Source organism: Macrobrachium nipponense, chromosome 19 (genome assembly GCF_015104395.2).
Source record: "Macrobrachium nipponense isolate FS-2020 chromosome 19, ASM1510439v2, whole genome shotgun sequence".
In the NCBI taxonomy this organism is placed as follows: domain Eukaryota; kingdom Metazoa; phylum Arthropoda; class Malacostraca; order Decapoda; family Palaemonidae; genus Macrobrachium; species Macrobrachium nipponense.
In genome coordinates, this window is record NC_061088.1 from 23247673 (window position 1) to 23272071 (window position 24399).

The following is a 24399-nucleotide window of genomic DNA, read 5'->3' on the forward strand; positions in this document are numbered from 1 at the left end:
GCTACCCTACCCTTGGCATTCGTTCTAACTTCAATTTTCATGACTTGTTGTTTACCCGCTTCCGCCATCTTTGTTTCCCTGACCACGCTGGATGTCTCCACCAACAACACACCTGTACCTTACCTTCTAATCCCGATCTGAATTCTCCCTCTATTAATTATTTAATTGTACATCACTCCTCCCGCTAGCTGTTTTGACATTCATAAGACTGGTACCCACTTTTAATTATAACAAAAAACTGTGTTATGTGGAGCATTACGCTGGACATGTTTACAACGCACTCTGTTGGGGTCTTTCGCTCGAAAGTATCAACCAAGCAGTGAACGAAACCTAACAAATGCTCACACAAACACACATACACACAAATCCTGGAATACGAAAGCGACTAGGATATGTTAATTAGGTGATGTACACTGCTGATTCGATTACCAATTCATTAACAGGAACCAAGAACTATAGAATCATAAACGTTAAAGATAATGTTAGAAAGGTGTTTCGCATATATGAATAAACAGATTTGCATTCCTATTAACTCAACCGAACTATACTGTTATAAGTATACTCTGCTAGTGCTGCAATTTCTTCTGTGATCTGATCATACTTGGAGTGAAGCAAAGACACGCAGAAAGAGCTGAGAAAGGATAAGCTGAAAACAATAGATAAAGATATAAAGAATAATAATGGGACGGAAAGCATTTAATTGCACCTGTAGGTATACTACAAATGGGTCTCACTGATAACCTCAAGGAGGTTATCAGTGTAATCCAGCGTAGATGGGACCGTTTGACCTCAGTGTACAAGACGTCTAAACGCAACAATCTGCTTTTGGAGATATTTGCCAGGTCTTGATAGCATTAGCTTCCATTAATGTACTGATACTTGACAAACCATGAGAATTTTCTGTTCACAAATATGAAACATTGCCATCAAACATCTTGGTTTTAATTTGGGATTAAGGTATTAGGTCGATATTTTAATAGATAAAGTCATTAACATTTTACATACTAAATCAAGGTTGGTAGCCTTAATGAACCCAAAACATGTTTACTAACGAAATTCTAGTAGTCAATTATGCGAATCAACAGCACATACAAGAGTGAAGAAACAGCATTCCTTTATAACATATTCTAAACGATGGAATTTAGATTTAGCTTTCTCGTAATCGTGAAAATTTGTTTAATGCAGCTACAAACAAGAATTTATCACAAAAAAAGGTCTAATGATTTCTAAAGTAATTTAATTTACGTATTTATAGTTAAAATTTTACTTTTTTATCTAAGAAAAAGCTAAACTGTGCCACTACATGATCCGGAAATAAAGCGTATGCGATTGCAACCAATAAATGTTAATAATAAGATCAATATAATTTGATAATTATTTCATAATTGTATAAAAATTAAGTAAAATATAAAAGCATTTTTGTATTTTTAGCAAAAACTGTAATGTTAAATAATACGATTTATAATCCCAATTATACATGCAAATCTAATATTCTACAAAAATCAATATAAAATATAAATAAAATACGTATGTAATTTAATGCTTTTATGTTTATGCAATAAATTTTCTTCCATTATATGACAAGAGTAACCGATGCGGCAATGACACCCAAAACACAACAGTGTAATCAAAACAAACAAGATTACTGAAAAATCTTGTATGGTATCATGAAGGTACAATAGATTATTTACCTTTTATCTTTTTTAATGATTTTCACGGTGTTTGTGTCGGCGGCGGACAAGTGTCTTTGATTGTGTCTTAGTGCCAAGGATGACAAACACATCAGAGGTGAGTAGTAATTGTGTCATAAAGGGATAAATATTCCGAAAGGACCTTGCAGGTTTGTTTAATGAGATTCTTTCGCCGGATGTCTTATGATCATATTATGTGGAAGTATGTTTATGAGTATTTAGGAATTCCGAGAGTATTTTGATCCCTGACACTCCATGGGTGTAGGACAGATGTGTATATTGCATTGTCAGGAAGGCATATTGCCGGAAAAGGGGACTTCATTTAGCCTTATATATTTCAGGCGATAGGTCCTAGGCTTTTTATGAAGTATCTTGGTGTAAGTAAACCCATCAAGAGTTTTGCACTTGCAGATTGCTTGGGGCTTCCCAGCTGACAAGAAGAGACTAGCTAGGTCTGTCGGTTTGTCACTTCAGGGTCATGTCGTGGCACATGCTAGGCTAGAAGGTGTACCTTGGAGCGCTTTCTAGCTTTCTTCGCAGAGTGACCTTACGTATAGGATAAAATACTGAATGGCCGTTCTCTACCGTAGTGCGATCACCTTCCCGAAAAAGTACTTTAACCCGTCCCGTAACTCAGGATAGACGTTAGTCAAGAGCCAGCATCCATCGAAGCAATACCCTGAGATTTCTACTTTAATCTCGAAGTAAGTTTTCTCTTCTAGCTAAGTCACAAATTACGGCTTTAATTTCCCATTTTCGGGAAGTTGGTCAAGCTATGGTAGAGGCTGGCCATTTGGTATTTTAGCCTAGGTCCCGGCACTTAGCCTTTGGCTTGAATTATATAGCCTATGCAGGTTCTAGGCTACCACTAACATTCTGTCATACCTGTGTAGGTCTGCCTGCACAGTCGATTTGTGCTGGCAGACCTGGATGTTAACATGAATGACCTGCACAGTTTTTTCCACCTTCGGAGGCGACCTGAGTAAATAGGGTAAATGATCGAATGGCCTCCTGGTGACCACCTGGACGGTAGCGCAACCACCTTCCCAAAAAATAACTGTAACACTTACTTCGAGAGGAAAGTTGACGTCTCGAGGTGTTGCTTCCATGGTCGAGGCTCGTGACTGATGTCTATTCTGGGTTATATACAGATAGTGTTAAAGTTATTTTTTGGGAAGGTGGTTGTGCTATTGTCCAGATGGTCACCAGGAGGCCATTCGATCATTTAGCCTAGCTCATCCAAATTGAAATGCCTCTGGCTAAACAGCTTGTGCAGGTTTGCTTTGTAATGTTGGGAGGCAACTTTTTTGGCTTCTTTTGCTTCCCTTCCTAGTAGAAAGAATACGTTCCAGTTTGAAACAAAAGTGCTGAGCTTTATTGAATTTAAAAGGGTTTATACATAAATTAATGATGTATTGGATTGATATGGATGTCAGAATAATATATGCATATGTATTATAGTTTTGCCATTTTTTCACAGGGAAAATAATTGTGTATAATGAAAGCTGACAGTGGCAGCATCATTCCTGAATGTCTTTCAGATTTCATTGAAATCCATATGAATGAGACCTCTCTTGGGCAAATAGAATCCAAAGGCTATCAGAACAGATTAAGCTTTTGTATGCTTATTTTTTTATTGTAAACCATGGTAGATATGTATGTCAGTTTCTAAATGAAAATAGATATTCATTATGGCAAAATAATGTAAAGCAAGAATAGGCCTTTTTATGTCTGTTCATGATTATGCATCATATAGTACATGAGGGTAAGGGAGACATGACGGACACTGCCGGGTCCCAATGCAGCGTAGCGCATGCTATAAAGCTTGTAAAACTATATTAGATTATGTGTGTTTATTTATTGCTCACATCCCATGTAAGCCAGTTCTGAAATGAAATTAGGTTAATCAACACAATAATGATAATGAAAAGAGGAAAATAGTAGTTAACTGTGGATGTTCGTTTTTGTTGTAATACATCATACGAAGGTCAATCTTAAAATGAAAACAAATCTGTACGTATTAACCATTTTAATGAAACAAAGAAAAACAGTACGTATTAAGCCTATATATGTCAATTTTGGAATGAAAACAAACAATTGCCAAGTTATTTAACAGAGTTATCTTGCCATGAAACTCTCCCTTCTCTCATAAAATATTCAGTTACATTATGAAAGTCCTTTATAACACATTCACATGGGAGTATTGAATTAGTTTTTTCAATCACTGCTTTGGCAAGCCAATTACAGCCTGAGCATCATCTGTTGCTGCCATGGCTGCTACAGAGAACTGAGAGAGAGAAAAAAAAACTCGTTATTTGGGAAGGTACAACTGCACAGGTCTACTGTGCAGGCAGACCAGTGCAGGTATACCTGACGTTACTGGTGGCTTTCATATTCACATGTAGGGCTATGCCAGTATGATAGTGATGATGTAAGCACATGAGAGTCCTAAGTTACATGAGGGTAAATGTTAGGCCTCTTTCACATTTTGCATTAGTTTTTGGACCCAATTATTTATTTGCATCCAATGTAGGCAGTTGCTGCAATTAGCTTTTTTTTTGCTGATGCATGCTTATACATTGATGGTCACACAAAGTTGACTTTTACTTTCTGACAAATTGTGGAGTGAGTATTACATGTATAGATAGTGAACAAAAGGTTATTATGCCTTAATAATTTTGCTAATATAAGGAATATAAAAAAAAGGATACTGCATTGATGCCATTAGGTGCACCCGCAGAATAACTAGAACATTGAAGGTGCATTTGTCATGGCTCTGTACAAAACTAACATGTTCTCCACCAGGAATATAAGTACTGTAGATATCATTTACACATTTTGTTAAGAAAGTTAGTCACCCAGTGATAGCAGGGTTACTACTGAACTACACTGAGAGGCAGTGAGAAAAATGCATAGTATGAAGGCATGAATTGAACATATAGTAATTGCCAGTCATGATGTATGATTGCAAAAATGCCCAAGGCTAGTGAACATACCTTGGGTCACTGCAAGCACACAGTGTGAAGAGATACTTATGAAGTATTAGTCAACTGTTACATGCACCAACACAGTGCATCTAAATATATTGTTCCACTTATAGTGTGAAAGGGCCTATAGCTGCCATACTCTTCTGTCAGTGTAGCGTGAAATAAAGAGTTTTTGTATAAGTTGCACTTTTTCCCTAAAAATTGTCACAAATTTGCAACTCAGAAGTCTTAAGTTTTACTCATTACCCAACCTAGTCATTATTTATAATTTTTCATTTATATTTGCAACATTGCCTGATCAAACTAGGATTATCCTTATGAAGGTGGTACCACAAGAGCACATTTATTTGGTTCTTATTGAAATTTTTTGGCAGACTTCAATTACAGGAGCTGTTATCATCATCAGCATTTGTAATTTTGTCAGCTTGTCTCTGTAAGGGTAAATGTGGTATAAGTTATGACCACCCTACTTTGTTTACTGTGGGCTCATTCTTATTTGGTTCTTATATTACTACATGTCCACCTGTGTACTTTTTAGTATCTCCTGTTATTTTTTACATTACCTTAGACGTTTAAGCCATGCACATGCATCATAAGTCTTTATTCTTTTAACTGAGAAGTATAAGCCTTGCAGGTAGACCAGTAAATCTTTCCTCTTTGTCCAGGCTGCACTGCTATTTCATATTGCTCTCTCAACACCTGCTTCACAGTCCAGCATGCCCTTAAAGTAACAGAAACATATAACTTTTTCTAAGACATGCTGTATACCACATCAAGGTGTTCCACCTTCCTCTTCCTCAAGCATACTCTGTACCACATACAATTTGGCCATTGAAAATCTCTTTCTCTATATTTATTTGTCTGTTCTGAGTACAGTATATATTGCTTTGTCAGTGACATTTGGTACACAGAACTGAGTTCATCCTACACCTAATGCATAGCATTCACATAGCCACTTTCCTAACTGTGCTTTTTCCTTCAGGAATACAAATGATCTCATTTCAGATAGGATGATGCCTTGGTGCTAGCTGGGTTTGGTTGTTGAAACTTGGTAACAAGATAGCTAATTGGGGGTGGATGGGTGAGTGGTGAGAATCCCCACTCACCTGTGTACCATCATCTAGCACTTTTACTTCTGCTACAGTCAGTTAAGATGTCTTGCTGTGCTGTAATGGACCATCAAGTTGAAACTTCTTTCACCTTTGATTTAATATGGATGTAAACAAGAATAGCGAACAATGAAAGACATGAAGGACTTAGCAGGTGCCTTGCTACTGACTAGTTTTTGTTGTTCTGCATTGGTAGGTCCTTCAAAGAGTGTGCTGGCTGGTCTCCTCTGCCATAGAGAAGTTTGGCAGCAATGGAGGAAAGCCAAAGATGTTCAGCAGTTTCTTTGAAGGAAACTACTCTGCCTTCAATACTGCCGAATATTTTGGGCTTCTCCCTGGGCTGCCCTTTTTCCCTCTATCTACATACTTTCTGGTTGTTTTCCTCTGGCTTGTGAGGGCTTTGGGCTCGTGAGGGTAGGTGACCAGCATGCATCCTCTAACAGTGCCAATCAAGATGCACATGCCAAGCTCTCCTTAGGTGAGACAGCTCATGTATTTGATTAGCGATGCTTCATATGCAGCTTTGCTGGAGTACAGATAGACATGACTGTCCCTCAGTATTTTGAATGATCCGTCTTTCACTGTTGCTTCTGCTAAGAAACTTGAGGCAGTTTAGTCTCATGTAGTGATCATCCTGGCTATGAATATACCCCTGGTGTATCAAATGTAGACCATAATCACCCAGAGCTGCTTCCTGCCTCAACACATCTTCTACTGTTGTTGAAGAGAGTAAAGAGTTGTGGATGGATTAAGTTGAAGAAGTGTATCATATTCCTCCTCCGTGTCCTTGTTGAGCTTTTTCTCCTTATTCCTCCTCCATGTCCTTGTTGAGCTTTTTCTCCTTTTCTTCTTTTGTGCCTTCTTTCTCAAGTAGGAAGAAGAAAAAGTCAGAGAACCTTCTTTCTCAAGTAGGAAGAAGGAAAAGTCAGAGAACCTTTCTCAAGAGGTTCTTTAGAACCTTTGAGTAAGCACCTTTTCACTTTGAAGGTTGGTGGTAATGGTTGCTTACCTCCAGGTGAAATGTCAACTGCAGGTAGGGTTGACATGGTGGTTCCTGATGGTGCTGGGAATTTAAGTCTTCTTGTGCCTTGTTGGAGGAATCATCCATCAGACTTTTGCCCTGTTCTTCAACAGAAGTTTGTGGAGTAAGAACTCATGCTAACCTTATTGATTGGTGCATATGTGTGCAGATAGGAAATTCGTGCATGTCAGGTTCCTGTTATAAAATCCATGTACTCATGATTGTAGAAACCCATGAATGTTGCCTCATTCATCCAGAAGTCCTGATTTTTGCCGGTATTATTTCCAAGTTTTGTCTCAATTGGAATAAAAAAAATAGTTTCATGTTAGATTTTATGAGAGAAATATCATACGTATTAGATTTTATCAGATAGGGGGATTTCATGATTTTGGTGAATCTGAAGGATGCCTGTTTTCAGATGCCCTTACAATTTTCCTCTGTAAAGTAAACTTCTGTTTTGTCAGTGAAGTGTTCTGTCTGTCAGTACAAAGCCCTGTGTTTGGACTGGCCGTGTACAATTTAGTTCTCACCATTGTGTCAGCTTGGACTTGCTTGCACAGGACATGAAGAGGTGCCCCTAGTTGCAAGTCCAACTAGATTACACTGTCAGTAGCTATCAACATTCATCCACCTTTCTTTTTGTATCCAGGTGTCCAAGAACACTATTTTATTAGGGCTAAGATTTTGGTTATTGAAAGAGCATATGCATTTTTTCAGGAAGAAAACTGTTTTTATTAGAGTCAGAGCTCATGAGGTTTGAGCTCTAGCTTTCTACTCTCATCAAACATGTTTTTCAATTAAAAAAAACAGCAAATTTGTGATGTTAAGTCTGCAATTTCCTCTTACAATAGAGATACCTCACATAAATATCATGATATCTACTTTTTCAGTGCCCATCCCATTGAATTCTTCTTATTGTTTTCATGCACATGGATAGCTACCCTTCCTCTCTGAGTTTTCAGGTTAGCTATTTGATCCTCCAAGTGTTATATCGTTGAAGAAACAAACAGATCCACCAAGCTGCAAGTGTCATCACTTGACTGAAGCCTTATTGATTCCAGTTCCTTGGTTATGCTGACAACATACTTTGACTTGATGACAGTATTAAGATTTTAGAATTTATATTTACAGCATAACGAATCTTACCTGTATGACTGGGTAGCATTTTTGGCCAATGTCAAGATAAATGTCTTTTGAAGCCCTGGGGAACCATGAGAATAACTCCTTTGAGGATGAACAGCAGCTACTGCATCAAAAGTATTATAGTATAGTAAACCAATACTATACTGTATTATATTAACATTTCCTTGGTCCTCTATGTGGTGGAATATCCTAGATTTCACAGAATATTCAAGCAAAATATAAATCTGCAAAAAAAGTGTGTAGGAGTATATGAAAATATATGAGAATTTCAGTTATCACTATAATCCATGTTCAGTTTTCTTTATCACCTCCCCTGTGATTGCAATGTGGTACTTTTTCCTTGTCTTTTAGAGCCATCAACTTTTATGACTACATGAGATGGGAAGGCCTGCTGTGGTTAGTGGGTAACTGACTGAGTGGAGAGTGGGATGAGGAAGTACCCTCCTTGGATGAGAAGAGATATAGAGGTGATGGATGAGGAGAGACTCATAATACAAGGAAAGTCTGGATGTGTAAAGGAGGAACTGGAGAAAGACATAGATAGGTTAGAGTAGGAAGAGGTTTACATAATGATGAAACCTTCTATAACATCTTATTCTATAAAAATAGGTCTGCACAAGTTGTACAGTAGTAGTACCTTTCATTTGAAGTTTTATGATCAAACCTTCCCACAAAGCTACAGGCGTTCCAGAATCTTGCAAGGAAGCTCCAAAATCTTTTGATATCTAACATCTTTTCAGTTTTTCTTCTTTCCTGATTCCTCATATTCTACTATGTGCTTCTGCTTGAGTGCCATCAGCACTTTGTTAGCCAGTGGCATGTTGTGACTCAGCAGCTCTGCAACATCTGACTCAGCAGCTCTGCAACATCCTCCTTGTCCACTTCATTGAACCTAAACTATTGCAATGTTCTTATGAAAGTTCTCATTGGAATGGCTTGTGAACACTTTCAAGTCGTATCTTCCTTTAGATGATGATCATCACAAAACTTTGGAGTTGATCCCAAGTACATAGTACATGTATCAGTAATAAAGTCAGTTGCATTTTTAAGGGGTTCCTTCACTGTTCCTTCTTTGTCTTACCAGTGCTAGGGTAAAGAAAGTGGAGCGAGCTCGTCCTTGTACTACTGATAGTAGGCTAACAAAGGTATATGATCTCTTAAGTCCATAGGTTTGATTGGGGAGATTTTAACTTTGATATGATCTCTCAGTCCATAGGTTTGATTGGGGAGATTTTAACTTCTGTGTCTCTGTGGAATGAAGCCTTATATTAATAGCAGTATGTGAGAGATATAAGGTTGTTACTACTTGAGGTTGTTTCTTGCACCACCTAGTAGTGTACTATGAAGCGCTCAAATATTTTACGCTTGAGAGATTCTTTATTATCCTCAAGAAAGTGAATATATTTGAATTTCTGGTACTATAATAAACTGCACTTATGGCCAGATAGCATAACTTTCTTTCACCCTCACGTTCATTGTCAAAAGTTCTTATCTCATTTGTAGGCAGTTCCTGTTATAGTAATAACACCACAGTTATACCTATTAAAACGATCATGTTTGTGTGCAACTCTTTCTAGTTTCATTTTGGCATACCAGCTGTGACTGAGCAAGTTTTTGGGCCATTGTGGCCTCAAAAGGCATGGGTACAGAAGACATTGATGAGATAAAGATTTTGGGTATAAAATCATTGTTTGAATTTAAGATTAAGATTTTTTATTCTTTGTCACTTGTTCATTAGTTCACTAGATTAACCATAGCTGAATTATGTGCTTACGAAATATTAGTGGGTAAAATGTCTTCTGGACATTTTTTTAGACTATTTGAAATGGCTAGTTGGCTTCCATTTCAGGTTGTGTAGTGATGTCTTTTTAATTATACAGGGATTTTTAGAAATATTTGGCCTTTTGTATCTTAGTAATTGCATTTGTACTTTGGTAAGGAGCTTTTGTAATAGTTTGTTTAAACTTGATTTATATTCACTGTATTGTAATATGAGAAGTTCTTGGCAGCACTGTTGATCGTAATACATGTCTATACATTTGCCCTTTTCTTACTCCAGTTTGATGGTGTGGTACTGATCTTTTTGAGTGGCAAGTGAGCTCTTCTCCTGAAGTAACCAGGCATATTGTTTATAATGCTTCTGTTACTGTAGTTCATTGGCAATTTACTCATCTGAGATTCTGGGAAGGAATTAAGGAATTAAAGCTGTACTGAAGTTGTGATGTGGATGTATGTCTGTGTCAGAAACTTGTAACATACAAGAAGAGTCTAATGTGGAGGTGTGTTATGATAAGAGTTTATAAACCAACAGTGATTATATTGAATTTGCATTTGAAAATTTCACCTTTGGTGTAATGTTGATTGCAAATAAATAGAATGTGCAAAAAGTGTTATATAAATGGAGTCTTGTTGGAAGAAAATTACATTATATATTGCAATTTTGCATTCACATTTGTGATTAGCAGCCCAGTACCCATTTTAATGGAGAGATCAATAACATATAGCTATTTATTTTATTTTATTTGCAGTTTTGCAGTGTTGGTGTGTGCACTAGTCTTAGAACTTTACTTGAATGTACATACAAACAGCACAATCACCCTAGATGTATAAAAAAACATTTATTAGAGATTTATTAAGTTTCTGACCTTTCAGCAGATAACTGTTTTTGAAACCAATTCCTTAAGAGTGTCATGTATATTGTATTTCCTTTGTGTATAGTATTCTTTGATATTTTGTCATTTTAGATTTGTATATTTAAGACTTATCTTTGCACAGTTGAAGTGTTGAAGTACACATGTTGTAGGAGAGTTTAATGTTAATTGTTCTCATTTGCAAGGTAGGTGATTTGTTTTGATTTACTCCCGATAGCTTCATCTAAATGGAGAGTAATAGCATTAAACACCACTTGCTTGAATTTAAATTGACCCATGATACTAATAATTAGTGAGTCTAGTTTGTTGAGAGGGATAGCATGATCCTTGCTATGTCTTTCCATTAAGTTTTCCCATTTTGTTGTCTGATAATCCCTTACTACTCTAGAACGTAAATCTTTATGGCATAAGTTGTGATACTGTGTAAATACACTTATGAGCACACATGCTGGTTACAAAGGCTGATAGTTTATGTATCTCTCTCATATATCATATATAATATATATATATATATATATATATATATATATATATATATATATATTTGTTTCATGAAACTTACCTGTCAGATATATATATAGCTGTATTTCTGACGTCCGACAGAATTTTCAAAATTCGCGGCACACGTAGTGGGGCGGTCAGGTGGTAGTACCCATTCCCGCCGCTGGGAGGCGGATATCAGGAACCATTCCCATTTTCTATTCATATTTTTTTTCTGTCGCCGGTGCTGCAACATCTGTTTACAGTACCTCCGTCTAGGATTTTTTCATTATCTCGCTTAATATTATCTGGATTGACTTTTGGTATCGACTTCGGATTGTTGGATTGGCACGCGTAATAGTGGATTGGTTTTTGATTTTGGATTGGCTTTTCTGGATACAGTATGTCTGGATCAAGTTCGGGAAGTTTCAGAGTGTGTGTAGGAGTGAATGTAAGGTGAGGGCTTCTTAAACCTTCAGTTGATCCTCACACAGTTGTATGGATTGCAGGGGGCATGTTTGTGTGGTTGATGATCGGTGCAATGAATGTAAGGATTTGGATGATGATAAATGGAGGATGTATGAGATATCGGCGTAAATTGGGAGCGCGATAGAGTCAGGAGGTCTTCCTCCAAGGGCAGCTCTACTAAAGGTAAGGATAGTAACATTTCTCCTCCTCTAACACCAGTAGATTTTGCCAACCTAATCCTGTGTTGCCTTCGGGCCCCAGTGCTGTGTCTGGAGAAGGTAACACCCTTTCTCTGATTCTAGAGTCTATTCGTTGCTCTCGAATCTAAAGTATTGGCCCTAGAAAACCGGCCCGGTGAAAGTGTGTGTTAGTGCCCCTAGTGTTGTGGAGGGGGCGTCAGATCGGCCCCATAATGCCTCTAGGCCTAGACCTCTATCGGACTCCCAGGACTCAGGGAGTGGGTATGTCGAAAGCCGCAAGAGGGTTACGGGGCTCCCCACCGATCTGGCGTCCCTTCGGGCAGGCCTTGTTGCTAAATCCCAGGCTGCCATGGAGCGCGCACGAGCGCGTATCCTGAAGGACTGCTTTTCGTCTCCTCCGAAGCGTCCTCCCGCGCAAGGGGTGGAGCGCTCGGAGAGACTCGCGTCCCGTTGAAAGGACTTTTCGCTTGAGACGCTCACTCCTATGTCTCCTCTTTCGTCAGAGGACACTTATGACGCCTTTCCTCCTCAGAGAGAGGAACAGGCTCTACCGATGAGGACGTTCGTTTTCCACGCAACAGGCGTGTTCACCTGAGAGGCAGATAGCTGTACCTGCTAGAAGGAAGGAGGCGTCCCCTCGCCCCTCGCCTTCTCGCAGTCTCAGTCCTGCCCCTTCTTTTGCTCCTTCGTCACCTACGAAGGATATCCTTGTTGTCCCTTCAGGACCAGATTACGTCGCTGATGGCTCAGAGGACTTGCCCAGCAGCAGTCGAGCCTAAGCGTAAGAAGGACGTTCGGCTGCCCGTCAAGAGGACGAAGCGGCCTCATTCTCTCTCAGCTCGCTCGTCTCTCTCTCCGCCTCCGGATCGTCTACGTTCTCGCTCTCCTAGCAGATCTTTTACTCTCTCAGGAGAGGACGCTCGTCAGGACGCTCGGCGTTTGAAGCAGGACGCTTTGCGCTCGGCAGGTAGCGGTTGAGACGCTCGGCAGGACGCTCGGCGTTCTAGACAGGACGCTTGAGCTCTCTCAAGACACTTTAAGGACGCTCGGCAGGACGCTCGGCGCGCGAAGCAGGACGCTTTCTAGTTATAGACAGGACGCCTTTGAGGACGCTCCGCAGGACGCTCGCCGTGTGAAGCAGGACGCTTTTCGAGCGAAGCAGGACGCTTTTGAGACTGCAAAGCAGGACGCTCGCTTGTCTAAGCAGGACGCTTTTGGCGCCTCTCGTCAGGAAGCTCGCGCTTCTTTTCGTAGGGAAGCTTCTGTTAAGACAGTTCACGGGCTTCTAAGGACGCTCCTCTTTCGCAGATGTCCGTACCTCTAAAGATCAACGTAAGGCCCGCTTCCGTTACCTGTAGCGGATACTTCCACCCAACGGAAGCCTTTTTATTCAGGATTGAAAGACTACGGACGTACTCCCTCTCCTATAGGCGTTCTCCAGTTCCTCTTAGGGAGGAAGGGAACTTAGTAGTCCAGGAGTTTCCGTAGGAGGAAAACAGCCGGTAGCTCAGCTGTCTCGGAACTACAAAGTTCTTGTTAGCTGTACGTTCAGCCTTCGGGACAAGTTCCAGCCTACACCCGCCCCTACTCTCCCCCTCTCAACTTTCGTCTTCCAAGACCGTAAAGACCCCTGAATTCGTCGAAATGAAAGACAAAAATCGCTGTCGACCAAGAGGCGTTTAAGAAACTTCAAGACTTTATGTCCAGAAGGAAGGATCAGGGCAAGACCACTTTTCGCCCATCCACCCCTCTAGAAACTCGCCGGGAAAGGAGGAGTTGGTATGAGACCCAAAGGAGGATGTGGGAATAATAAAGGTCCCTTCGTCTTCCGCTTTGGGTGACTTTCTCCAGTTTAGTGGACGCCCAGAGAGGTCTCTCTTAGCGCTGCTAAGGTGACCTGGACTCCGGTTGAGACGACCACCACTTGAAAAGGGACTTCTTCGTACCCTTAATAAGTTTTTAATTTTCCTAGATTGGTGTCTGGAGTTTTGGACCTTCAGTCTAGAAGTCCTGATCCCTCAGTCTGGGAGCTGTTCAGCGGTTGTCTGTATGACAAGGCCGTCAGGGATGGTTCGGAGGAGCTAGTTTCGAATTTTGGAACTGCCTTCCTGAAGAAAAAGAGCACTGCTGTGCAATTTTTTACTGCAAGTCGTATCTCCCGCTCAGAAAGCGGAATTGCTCTTGCGCCTCTTTCGGACCATCTCTTTCCCCCAGGCTAATATGGTAAAGGATCTTGCACAGAGTTTGCAAAGAAAAAAGCGACCCAGGACCTCTGGTTCAGTCTTCAAGACGTCCAGCGTTCCTTCCAACTTCAACATTCAGCAAACCCCCGAAGAAAGTCAAACCCTTTCGCGGGCACCCCCCTCGAGAGCACTCCTCGAGGAGAGGTTTTCGAGAGGAAGAGCTTCATTCAAACCTAAAAACAGCAAATGAAGATCTCGTCCTCAGCACCAGTCGGGGCCAGACGGAATTCTTTGGGCGAGCTTGGAGGGCAGAGAGGGCGGATCCTTGACCCTCAAGATAGTAGAGCGGGGGTACAAAGATCCCCTTTCTACATCCTCCTCCTTTGACTTCAACTCCCGAGACCTCTCTCCATCCTATCAGGGAGAAAGAAAAGTGTTCTTTTCGATCTCTTAGACCGATGTCGAAAGAAAAAAAAGAGCGGTGGAAACAAGTCTTGGACCTAGAGTCACCGGGCTTCTACAACAGGAGGTTTTCCTAGTGCCGAAGCAAGTCGTCAGGGTTGGCGCCCGGTCCTGGGATGTGAGCAGCTAAACTTTTTGTTTTTGTAGATAAAGTTCAGAATAGGGACGCCTCAAGTCGGTGCTGGGAGCATTGAGACCTGGCGACGATGGTGTCTCTAGACCTGCAGGACGCATACTTTCCACTCCCATCCCACCCTCTTTTCAAGGAAAGTAAACCTAATTCGAATCTTGGACACAGGGTTTGGATTCTCAGAGCCCTTTGTTTTTTCGGTCTCAGCACGGCCCCGACGTTTCACATTTATGATAGAGGAATTGTAGCGAAGTGGCTCCATTTCGTCAGGAATCAGGATATCCCTCTACCTCGAACATTGGCTGATCAGAGCGTCGTCGAGGCAGAAGTGTCTGAAGGACCTTCAGTTTTACGCTAGCCCCTAGCAAAAGTCTCTGGGTCTGTTGGTCAACACCGAAAAGTCGCATCTGACCCCGACACAGTCCATCGTGTTATCTTGGGGATTCAGATGGATTCAGTGGCTTTTCGGGCGTTTCCATCCCAGGAACGTCAGCGACTAGGGTTAGAGAAAGTCGCGAGCCTTCCTAGAGAGAGAAGCTTGTTTCGGTGAGGGAGTGGATGAGTCTGCTGGGCACCATTTTCCTCGCTAGAAAAGTTTGTCTCGCTGGGAAGACTGCACCTCAGGCCTCTTCAATTCTTCCTTGCGGAAGAATGGACGTCGAAAGGGGAACCTGAATGCGATCCTAAGGATCTCCAACGAAGTAAGAGTACACTTAAGATGGTGGCTCGACCCTCAGAAGTTACGAGAGGGCCTCTCCTTAAATCTTCTGAGCCCCGACCTAGTGTTGTTCTCAGACGCTTCCATTTCCGGTTGGGGAGCAACACTAGGGGGGGAAGAAGTGTCAGGCTCCTGGAGAGGGGAACAGGTAGCCTGGCACATCAATGTAAAGGAACTGGCAGCGATATTCCTGTCGCTGCAGTTCTTCGAAGAAAAGACTGTCAAGCAAGGTTGTTCAAGTCAACTCGGACAGTACCACAGCCCTTGCGTATCTAAAGAATCAGGGAGGGACTCGCTCCAGATCCCTTTTTCTCCTGGCGAAGGAAGTTCTGCTATGGGCAGACGCAAGGCGCATCAAGATCCTGACAAGATTCGTGGCAGGGGTTCAGAATGTCAGGGCGGACCTTCTCAGCCGCCGAAATCAGATTCTACCAACAGAATGGACCTTGCACCAGGAAGTCTGTCAACAGTTATGGAAATTGTGGGGACGTCCTCTAGTAGACCTGTTCGCTACATCAAGGACGAAGAGGCTTCCTCTGTATTGCGGTCCCCGGTTCTGGACCCAGGGGCAATTGCAGTGGACGCGTTGCTCTGGAACTGGACAGACCTGGATCTTTACGCCTTTCCCCCATTCAAGATCATGGGGACGTAATGAGAAAGTTCGCAGCGTCAGAAGGGACGAAGGTTTGACTCTGATTGCCCCAATGTGGCCAGCAAGAGAGTGGTTCACACAGGTCATGACGTTCCTTGTGACTTCCCAAGAATGTTGCCCTGGAGGAGAGATCTACTCAGACAGCCTCACTTCAAAAGGTTTCACCAAAACCTCTCCGCTCTGGCCCTGACTGTGTTCAGACTATCGAAAAGCTGGCCAGAGCGAGAGGCTTTTCAAAGGCAGCTGCGAGAGCATCGCTAATGCTCGAAGAGCCTCTTCAAGAGCTGTCTACCAGTCTAAGTGGTCCTCCTTCAGGGCATGGTGCAAGAAGGAAGGAATTTCCTCTTCCACGACCTCTGTGAATCAGATAGCAGATTTCTTACTCTATCTAAGAAATGTGCAAAAATTGGCAGTTCCTACAATCAAGGGTTATAGGAGTATGTTGTCTGCCGTTTTTTTCGCCACAGAGGAATGGACCTCTCCGACAATAAGGATCTGCACGATCTCTTAAGGTCGTTTGAAACCACCAAAATTCCACAAGCAAGACCGCCCTCATGGAATTTAGATGTGGTGTTGAAACATCTGATGCTAAGTCCCTTTGAGCCTCTCCATGAAGCTTCTCTAAGGGACTTAACGAGAAAAAACGCTTTTCCTAGCTTCTCTGGCGACGGCGAAGAGAGTTAGTGAAATCCAAGCGTTCAGTAGCCTAGTGGGTTTCAAGGGAGACAGCGCTGTCTGCTCGTTGAACCCTTCTTTCTTGGCTAAGAAACGAGAACCCGTCTAATCCTTGGCCAAAGAGCTTTGAAATCAAAGGAATATCGAGTCTCGTGGGTCAAGAACCAGAGAGAGCCCTGTGCCCTGTCAGGGCTCTCAAGTTCTATGTGAATAGGACTAGAGAGATAAGAGGTCCCTCAGGTATTCTCTGGTGCTCGGTGAAGAGACCAGATTTGCCGTTGTCGAAGAATGTTGTTGCTTTCTTCTTGAGGGACGTCATTAAAGAGGCTCATTCATCTTGCCAGAAGACTGATATGAGCCACTTTAAAGTGAAAGCTCACGAGGTCAGAGCCGTAGCTACCTCTCTGCATTCCAAAGGAACATGTCTATCAGAGATATTCTTGATAGCACCTTCTGGAGGAGCAATTCCGTATTCGCCTCACATTACCTCCGGGATGTGAGAACGATTTACGAGAACTGTAGTTCTTTGGGACCTTACATTTCGGCAGACACAGTTTTGGGGGCTGAAGGTACTCTCTCCCTATCCCTTAGCTTAGTTAGGTTAGTTTATTGTGTTTTTTTGGTTGATGGTGAGATCTTCTGTGAAAATCTCCCATTCCATATGTTAATATCAGGGGTTTTTTGAGTTAGTTTGGTCAGTGGTGGTCGGTTGCTGTGTTACTGCCATATGTTTGCCTAGATGGTCTTGTCGCATTGTGGTCACGTCCCGTTGACAGAGCATCCAGAGAGCACCAGCACTACAAAACCTGGCTGGCAACTCTGATAAAGCATAAGCAGGCTTTAGGTGACAGTAATCACATAGTCTACTTTGCTATCAGGTAAGGAACCAATAAGTTAATCTTTTATTTTAATTTAAATTTCCTTAAAAATCCTAGTCTGTCTCTACCCACCATCCGAAGGTGTGATTCAGCTATATATATATCTGACAGGTAAGTTTCATGAACAAAATGTTATTGTTTATAATACAATTAAGTTTGTTCATACTTACCTGGCAGATATATATACTTAGAGTGCCCACCCTCCTCCCCTCAGGAGACAAGGGCCATGAATAAATATGATAGAAAATGGGAATGGTTCCTGATATCCGCTCCCAGCGGCGGGAATGGGTACTACCACCTGACCGCCCCACTAGTGTGCCGCGAATTTTTGAAAATTCTGTCGGACGTCAGAAATACAGCTATATATATCTGCCAGGTAAGTATGAACAAACTTAATTGTATTATAAACAATAACATTTTATAATATTTTGTGATCAAGTTATTCATATATATATATATATACTATATATATATATATATATATATATATATATATATATATATATTATACATATATATATATATATATATATATATATATATATATATATATATATATATATATATATATATAATATATATATATATATATATATATATATATATATATATATATATGTATATGTATATGTATGTGAATAGTGGTAAGCTTCCTTAACAACAATGCATAGTGGTAATTTTCACAGACTTTACAGCCATTAAAGCAGCAATTACATTTTAATATTGAAATAATGTTGAACAATGAAACAATAAAGTTCAGTGTCCTTAAGGGTATCTGTTATGCATTCACTATGTAAGATAAATGCCTCTGTAGAGACACAGTGACCAAATTTCACGCTCAGACATCATTTAGAGAAATTGGAAATATAAGTGAAAAGTGTAGACACTGAGATAATAACTAATGTAGGCAGTATAGATGAAAATACTCTACAGTTTCATGTTATATATGTAAATTAATGCAATATGCAATGAACAACTGGAAAGGTATTGCACCTTCTGTAAGTAGAATCTCTCACACACACGTGCACAGTATTACGACATTATGTGACTACTGCAATAATTGTAGAATATACTTTCTCTTGAAGCCCCCTATGGTGTTCTCCATATTAATATCCCTATTAAATGTCCCACTTTTCTTAATATCTCATTATGTGTGTGTGGTACTAGTTGGCTTGATATTTGTTTGGCTTTATTGCATATTTTTTTATGTTGCAGGGTTTCATGAAGGTACGTTTGCTCGTTTAGACTACTTGTAAGTATTGTAGCTGTGTTGTATTATGTATTTTTTGTTGGTCAGTTTTGTGCTTTATCTCGAGGTACCTGCATAAGAGGGCACCAGCTGGGCTGCTTATTATTATTATTATTATTATTATTATTATTATTATTATTATTATTATTATTATTATTATTATTATTATTATTATTATTATTATTATTATTATTATTAAATAATATTGCCATATGGCAAGCATTCTTGTACTTTTTCATCTACTTGTTAAGTTCCAAAGAATGTACAACCAACAATATTGTATTGGATGACAGCTGGCCATTTTATTGAAATGGCATGGTCACTGCCATGGTTGAGCCATTGTTGGATCAAGTAGATTTTGGGAGGTGTTATGTGCATGCAGATGGCTATGAAATTATTATTATTATTATTATTATTTTTATTATTATTATTATCATTATTATTATTCTTATTATTATTATTAGTATATGTTAATCGCTAGTTTATTTTGCCTGACATGCTTCGCATGGTTATATATATATATATATAACTGGGTATGTTGTCGTTTCTAGAAAACTTTAATTTAAGCAGGAACAGGATAGCCAGAAGACGTGGTAATATTCCAGGACATTATTATTTCTTTTTTAAAATTAAACAAGGGCACAGCGAGCTTTCGGGATACATTGTTTTTTTATCCCATCATCAGGTCACTTATCTATAAAAATGATACAAAAAAAGAAACATTAAGAACTGTACTGATTAAGTATATCTAAAAACATTACAATACTTTAAAATACATAACACAGTAAAAAAGGAACATAAAAACTAAGTTAACTGCAAACCATAAAGAGCAATGACAAGTTAAGAGAGTTACGTAAAATGCAGAAATATACTGAGAGCGAAAAATAAATACATGAATATTCAGAGTAAAAAAAAATAATAATAATGATACTTTAGTACAAAAATATTGGAAAAAACCTACTGTTCATGTCGTAGTCAAATGACAACTGGAGAGTTAGAAAAACTGCGAATGAAATGAGCAGAAGTGGTGTGGGTAAAAGAGAGAGCGAGAGAGAGAAGGAGGGAGAAAAAAAACAAACAAACAAACAAACAAGCAAATTATGCAATGAACAAAGGAACAGAGGTGGTTTGGTTATTGAGTGTTGGAGATTGTTGTTTAATATGGAGGGACTCTAAAAAGGGAAGTGAATGGCTGTTTTTTGTTTGTCCAAGTATTTCAAAATCGCTGTACTGTATGTGATGGTGACAGGATATGGCATGAAGTCTAATTGCACTAGTTTCTTTTTTGCTTAAAGGTAAGCCTGTACGATAGCTGACACCCCTATGAGAGTCGATGCGCACCTTAAGTAGGCGTTTAGAACATCCCACATAAGTCCCAAAATTACATTTTGGGCAATTAAACTTATAAACAGTGCAGGTACGCATCAACTCCGGGAGGGTGTCTTTAAAGTGAAACAGTCTTCCAATTGTTAGCGGGTTATTAAAATAAATCTGAACTCAGCATAAGGGTATAGATGGCTCAAGAATGATAATAATTACGTTTGAGTGGGCCAGAATTATTGGTGAATGGTAGTGGAGAACATACACTATCTTTTTGGGAACGGTGCAGACTACAGTTTTTGGCTTAAAAATATTGTCTAAAAATTCTTTAAGGTTTTATTGAACATGTTCAGGGGATAGCAAATTGTTCTTAAAAATAAGTTTCTAAAAACCTAACTTCCAGGTGAAAGTTATTCCAGTTGGAGCAAAGGGAAAAGGCTCGATGATGAGTGTTTACATGAATTAACCTTGAAAGCAAGGGACAGTGCTAAAAAAGTTTAAGACCCAAGGCCGGTAAAGGTTTTTCTTCTGAAAATACCAGTCATAAAATATCCTTCAGAGCGAGAGACCAAAATATCTAAAAAGGAAATACGACCATTACATTCTTTTTCCATGGTAAAAGTTAATATTGGAATGAAAAGAGTTTACAAAATCTAAAAACAATTGGGCATGACTTTCCTCGGTGAAAAGTAAAAACGTATCATCTACATATCGTCTATAAAATCTGGGTTTAAAATTATCTGGGCACTGATTAAAGAACTGTTCCTCTAAATGACTCATAAAAATATTAGCGAAAGAAGGTCCTGGGAAGGGGAGCCCATGGCCATGCCATCTAAAATTTGCTTATAAACTTTCCCATTAAAAATAAAGTGAGTGTCAATGACTGAGAGTTCCAAGAGTTTTTTAAAATTATTTCTGGTAAAACCGTGGTAAACAGTATTCACACTGCAAAATTCTTCTTCTTTTGTCCCTGACATTCTTGAGCAAAATCCACATACATTTATGGTTAGTTTCGATGTCCAGTCCCTATTTACCAATGTTCCGTTTTTGAAACCATTGATATTATATCAGGAAAAAACCTTATTCCCTACCCGAATACTGTTTACCACTGTTTTAACCAGAAATAATTTTAAAAAACTCTTGGAACTCTCAGTCATTGACACTCACTTTATTTTTAATGGGAAAGTTTATAAGCAAATAGATGGCATGGCCATGGGCTCCCCTTTAGGACCTTCTTTCGCTAATATTTTTATGAGTCATTTAGAGAACAGTTCTTTAATCAGTGCCCAGATATTTTAAACCCAGATTTTATAGACGATATGTAGATGATACGTTTTTACTTTTCACCGAGGAAAGTCATGCCAATTGTTTTTAGATTTTGTAAACTCTTTTCATTCCAATATTACTTTTACCATGGAAAAAGAATGTAATGGTCGTATTTCCTTTTTAGATATTTTGGTCTCTCGCTCTGAAGGATATTTTATGACTGGTTATTTTCAGAAAGAAAACCTTTACCGGCCTTGGGTTAAACTTTTTTAGTCACTGTCCCCTTGCTTTCAAGGTTAATTCATGTAAAACACTCATTCATCGAGCCTTTTCCCTTTGCTCCAACTGGAATAACTTTCACCTGGAAGTTAGGTTTTTAGAAACTTATTTTAAGAACAATTGCTATCCCCTGAACATGTTCAATAAAATCCTTAAAGAATTTTTAGACAATATTTTTAAGCCAAAAACTGTAGTCTGCACCGTTCCCAAAAGATAGTGTATGTTCCACTACCATTCACCAATAATTCTGGCCCACTCAAACGTAAATTATTATTCATTCTTGAGCCATCTATACCCTTATGCTGAGTTTCAGATTTATTTTTAATAACCCGCTAACAATTGGAAGACTGTTTCACTTTAAAGACACCCTCCCGGAGTTGATGCGTACCTGCACTGTTTATAAGTTTAATTGCCCAAAATGTAATTTTGGGACTTATGTGGGATGTTCTAAACGCCTACTTAAGGTGCGCATCGACTCTCATAGGGGTGTCAGCTATCGTACAGGCTTACCTTTAAGCAAAAAAAGAAAATAGTGCAATTAGACTTCATGCCATATCCTGTCACCATCACATACAGTACAGCGATTTTTGAAATACTTGGACAAACAAAAAACAGCCATTCACTTCCCTTTTTAGAGTCCTCCATATTAAACAACAATCTCCAACACTCAATAACCAAACCACCTCTGTTCCTTTGTTCATTGCATAATTTGCTTGTTTGTTTGTTTGTTTGTTTTTTTTTTTTTTTTCTCCCTCCTTCTCTCTCTCGCTCTCTCTTTACCCACACCACTTCTGCTCATTTCATTCGCAGTTTTCTAACTCTCCCAGTTGTCATTTGACTACGACCATGAACAGTAGGTTTTCCAATATTTTGTACTAAAGTATCATTATTATTATTTTTTTTTACTCTGAATATTCATGTATTTATTTTTCGCTCTCAGTATATTTCTGCATTTTACGTAATCTCTTTTAACTTGTCATTGCTCTTTTATGGTTTGCAGTTAACTTAGTTTTTATGTTCCTTTTTTACTGTGTTATGTATTTTAAAGTATTGTAATGTTTTTAGATATACTTAATCAGTACAGTTCTTAATGTTTCTTTTTTTGTATCATTTTATAGATAAGTGACCCTGATGATGGGAAAAACAATGTATTCCCGAAAGCTCGGCTGTGCCCTTGTTAATTTAAAGAAATAAGAATGTCTGGAATATTACCACGTCTTTGTGCTATCCCTGTTCCTGCTTATATATATATATATATATATATATATATATATATATATATATATATATATATTATCATATGATAATAGAATATATATATATATATATATGATATATATATATCTATATATATATCTATCTATATATATATATTATATATATATATATATATATATGTATATATATATTATATATTGATATATATATATATATATATATATATATATATATATAAATATATATATATATGTTATATATATATATATAGTATATATATATATATGTATAGTATATATATATATATATATATATATATAGATATATATATATATATATATATATTACAGTTATAAGCAGCATGTTTGTGAAGTTATCCTTTTTTCTCTTCTTAATATTTTTTTAACTTCATCATCTGCACTTGAATGCTTAAAATGTTGACGTGTTCTTCAATTCCTTCTTGAAACATATCGTATGCAGATTTTAGGGAGTAGATGAAGGAAGCAGTGTTGAATGTGTAAATGCAAATCGTGTAGTATAAAGGAATACAAAGCCATGTATTCAGGGAGGTTCGTTGGTGTAAGTGCAGCCCATAGAATTATTATTGGGATATTCAGGTGAAGAAATGAAGTCAGATACCTGTCAGAAGGAGGGATGGGTCAGTATTAACATCAGAATAAGAAGAACTGAATGTTTACGGGGTCAAGAATGAGAGATGCGATGGGGATAATTTGATTGATATATCCCTTGCTGGGGAAGACTTGAGTGTAATTAGATTTGAATTTGCAGGTTGTAAAGGTGAATCAGTAATACTTGTAATCTTGGAAGATGGAAAAATGTCATGGATATGCAGATATGGATCATGTTTTTCTTTCACAATGCAGGTTAGATCGATGCTCTCCCCTCCTCTTTCATGCGGTCTTGCAATTGGCATAAGTCTGGAAGTCCCTATGGTCTGGAACCATACCCTATAGGGGGTTAGTGCCATCAGTGCACCTCACACTCTGCAATGTAGGCATTACTTAAGGTTATTTACAGCGTGCCTTCGGCCTCTAGCTGCAACCACTTTCGTCCCTTTTACTGTACCTCCTTTCATATTCTCTTTCTTCATCTTACTTTTCCACCCTCTCCTAACACTTGATTCATAGTGCAACTGCGAGGTTTTCCTCCTATTACGCCTTTCAAACTTTTGCTTTCAATTTCCATTTCAGCACTGAATGACCTCATAGTCCTTGGCCTTTGGCCTAAATTCTATATTCAACTCAACTATCCCAACTTCCTGTAGGTAGCTTATCTCGTTCTCCCAGTGGGTGACTGTATCTTCTCCTGAGGACCCAGTGGGTGTCCCTTCTGATTCATGACCCCGGGCGTTGAGGCGTGTGGGATTCTCTCCCCTCGTGGCCCTCCTTCCATCGTGGTGATGAATAATCCATGAGGTCTTGGAAAGGGGGGTTGGGGAGGGGAAGTTTCATTTTGATCATAGTGAGTGCCTTGATTAAGGTGGCACTCACGCCATTTGCGATATGAATGCAGCGCGGTGGTTCTCACCTTTTTACACTCTCTCTCTCTCTCTCTCTCTCTCTCTCTCTCTCTCTCTCTCTCTCTCTCTCTCTCTCTCT

At 39.2% G+C, this 24399-nt stretch overlaps 1 protein-coding gene across 1 annotated transcript in view; it reads left to right on the top strand.

Annotated features, from left to right (window-relative positions):
* The first annotated feature begins 1615 nt into the window (after window positions 1-1615).
* LOC135215102 (ubiquitin-conjugating enzyme E2 W-like) overlaps window positions 1616-24399 on the top strand; it is a 405544-nt gene continuing 382760 nt past the window's right edge. The window contains exon 1 of the mRNA XM_064249568.1: window positions 1616-1788. Coding sequence (XP_064105638.1) covers window positions 1771-1788 — 18 coding nt within the window. The 5' untranslated portion in view covers window positions 1616-1770. The remainder of the gene's footprint in view (window positions 1789-24399) is intronic.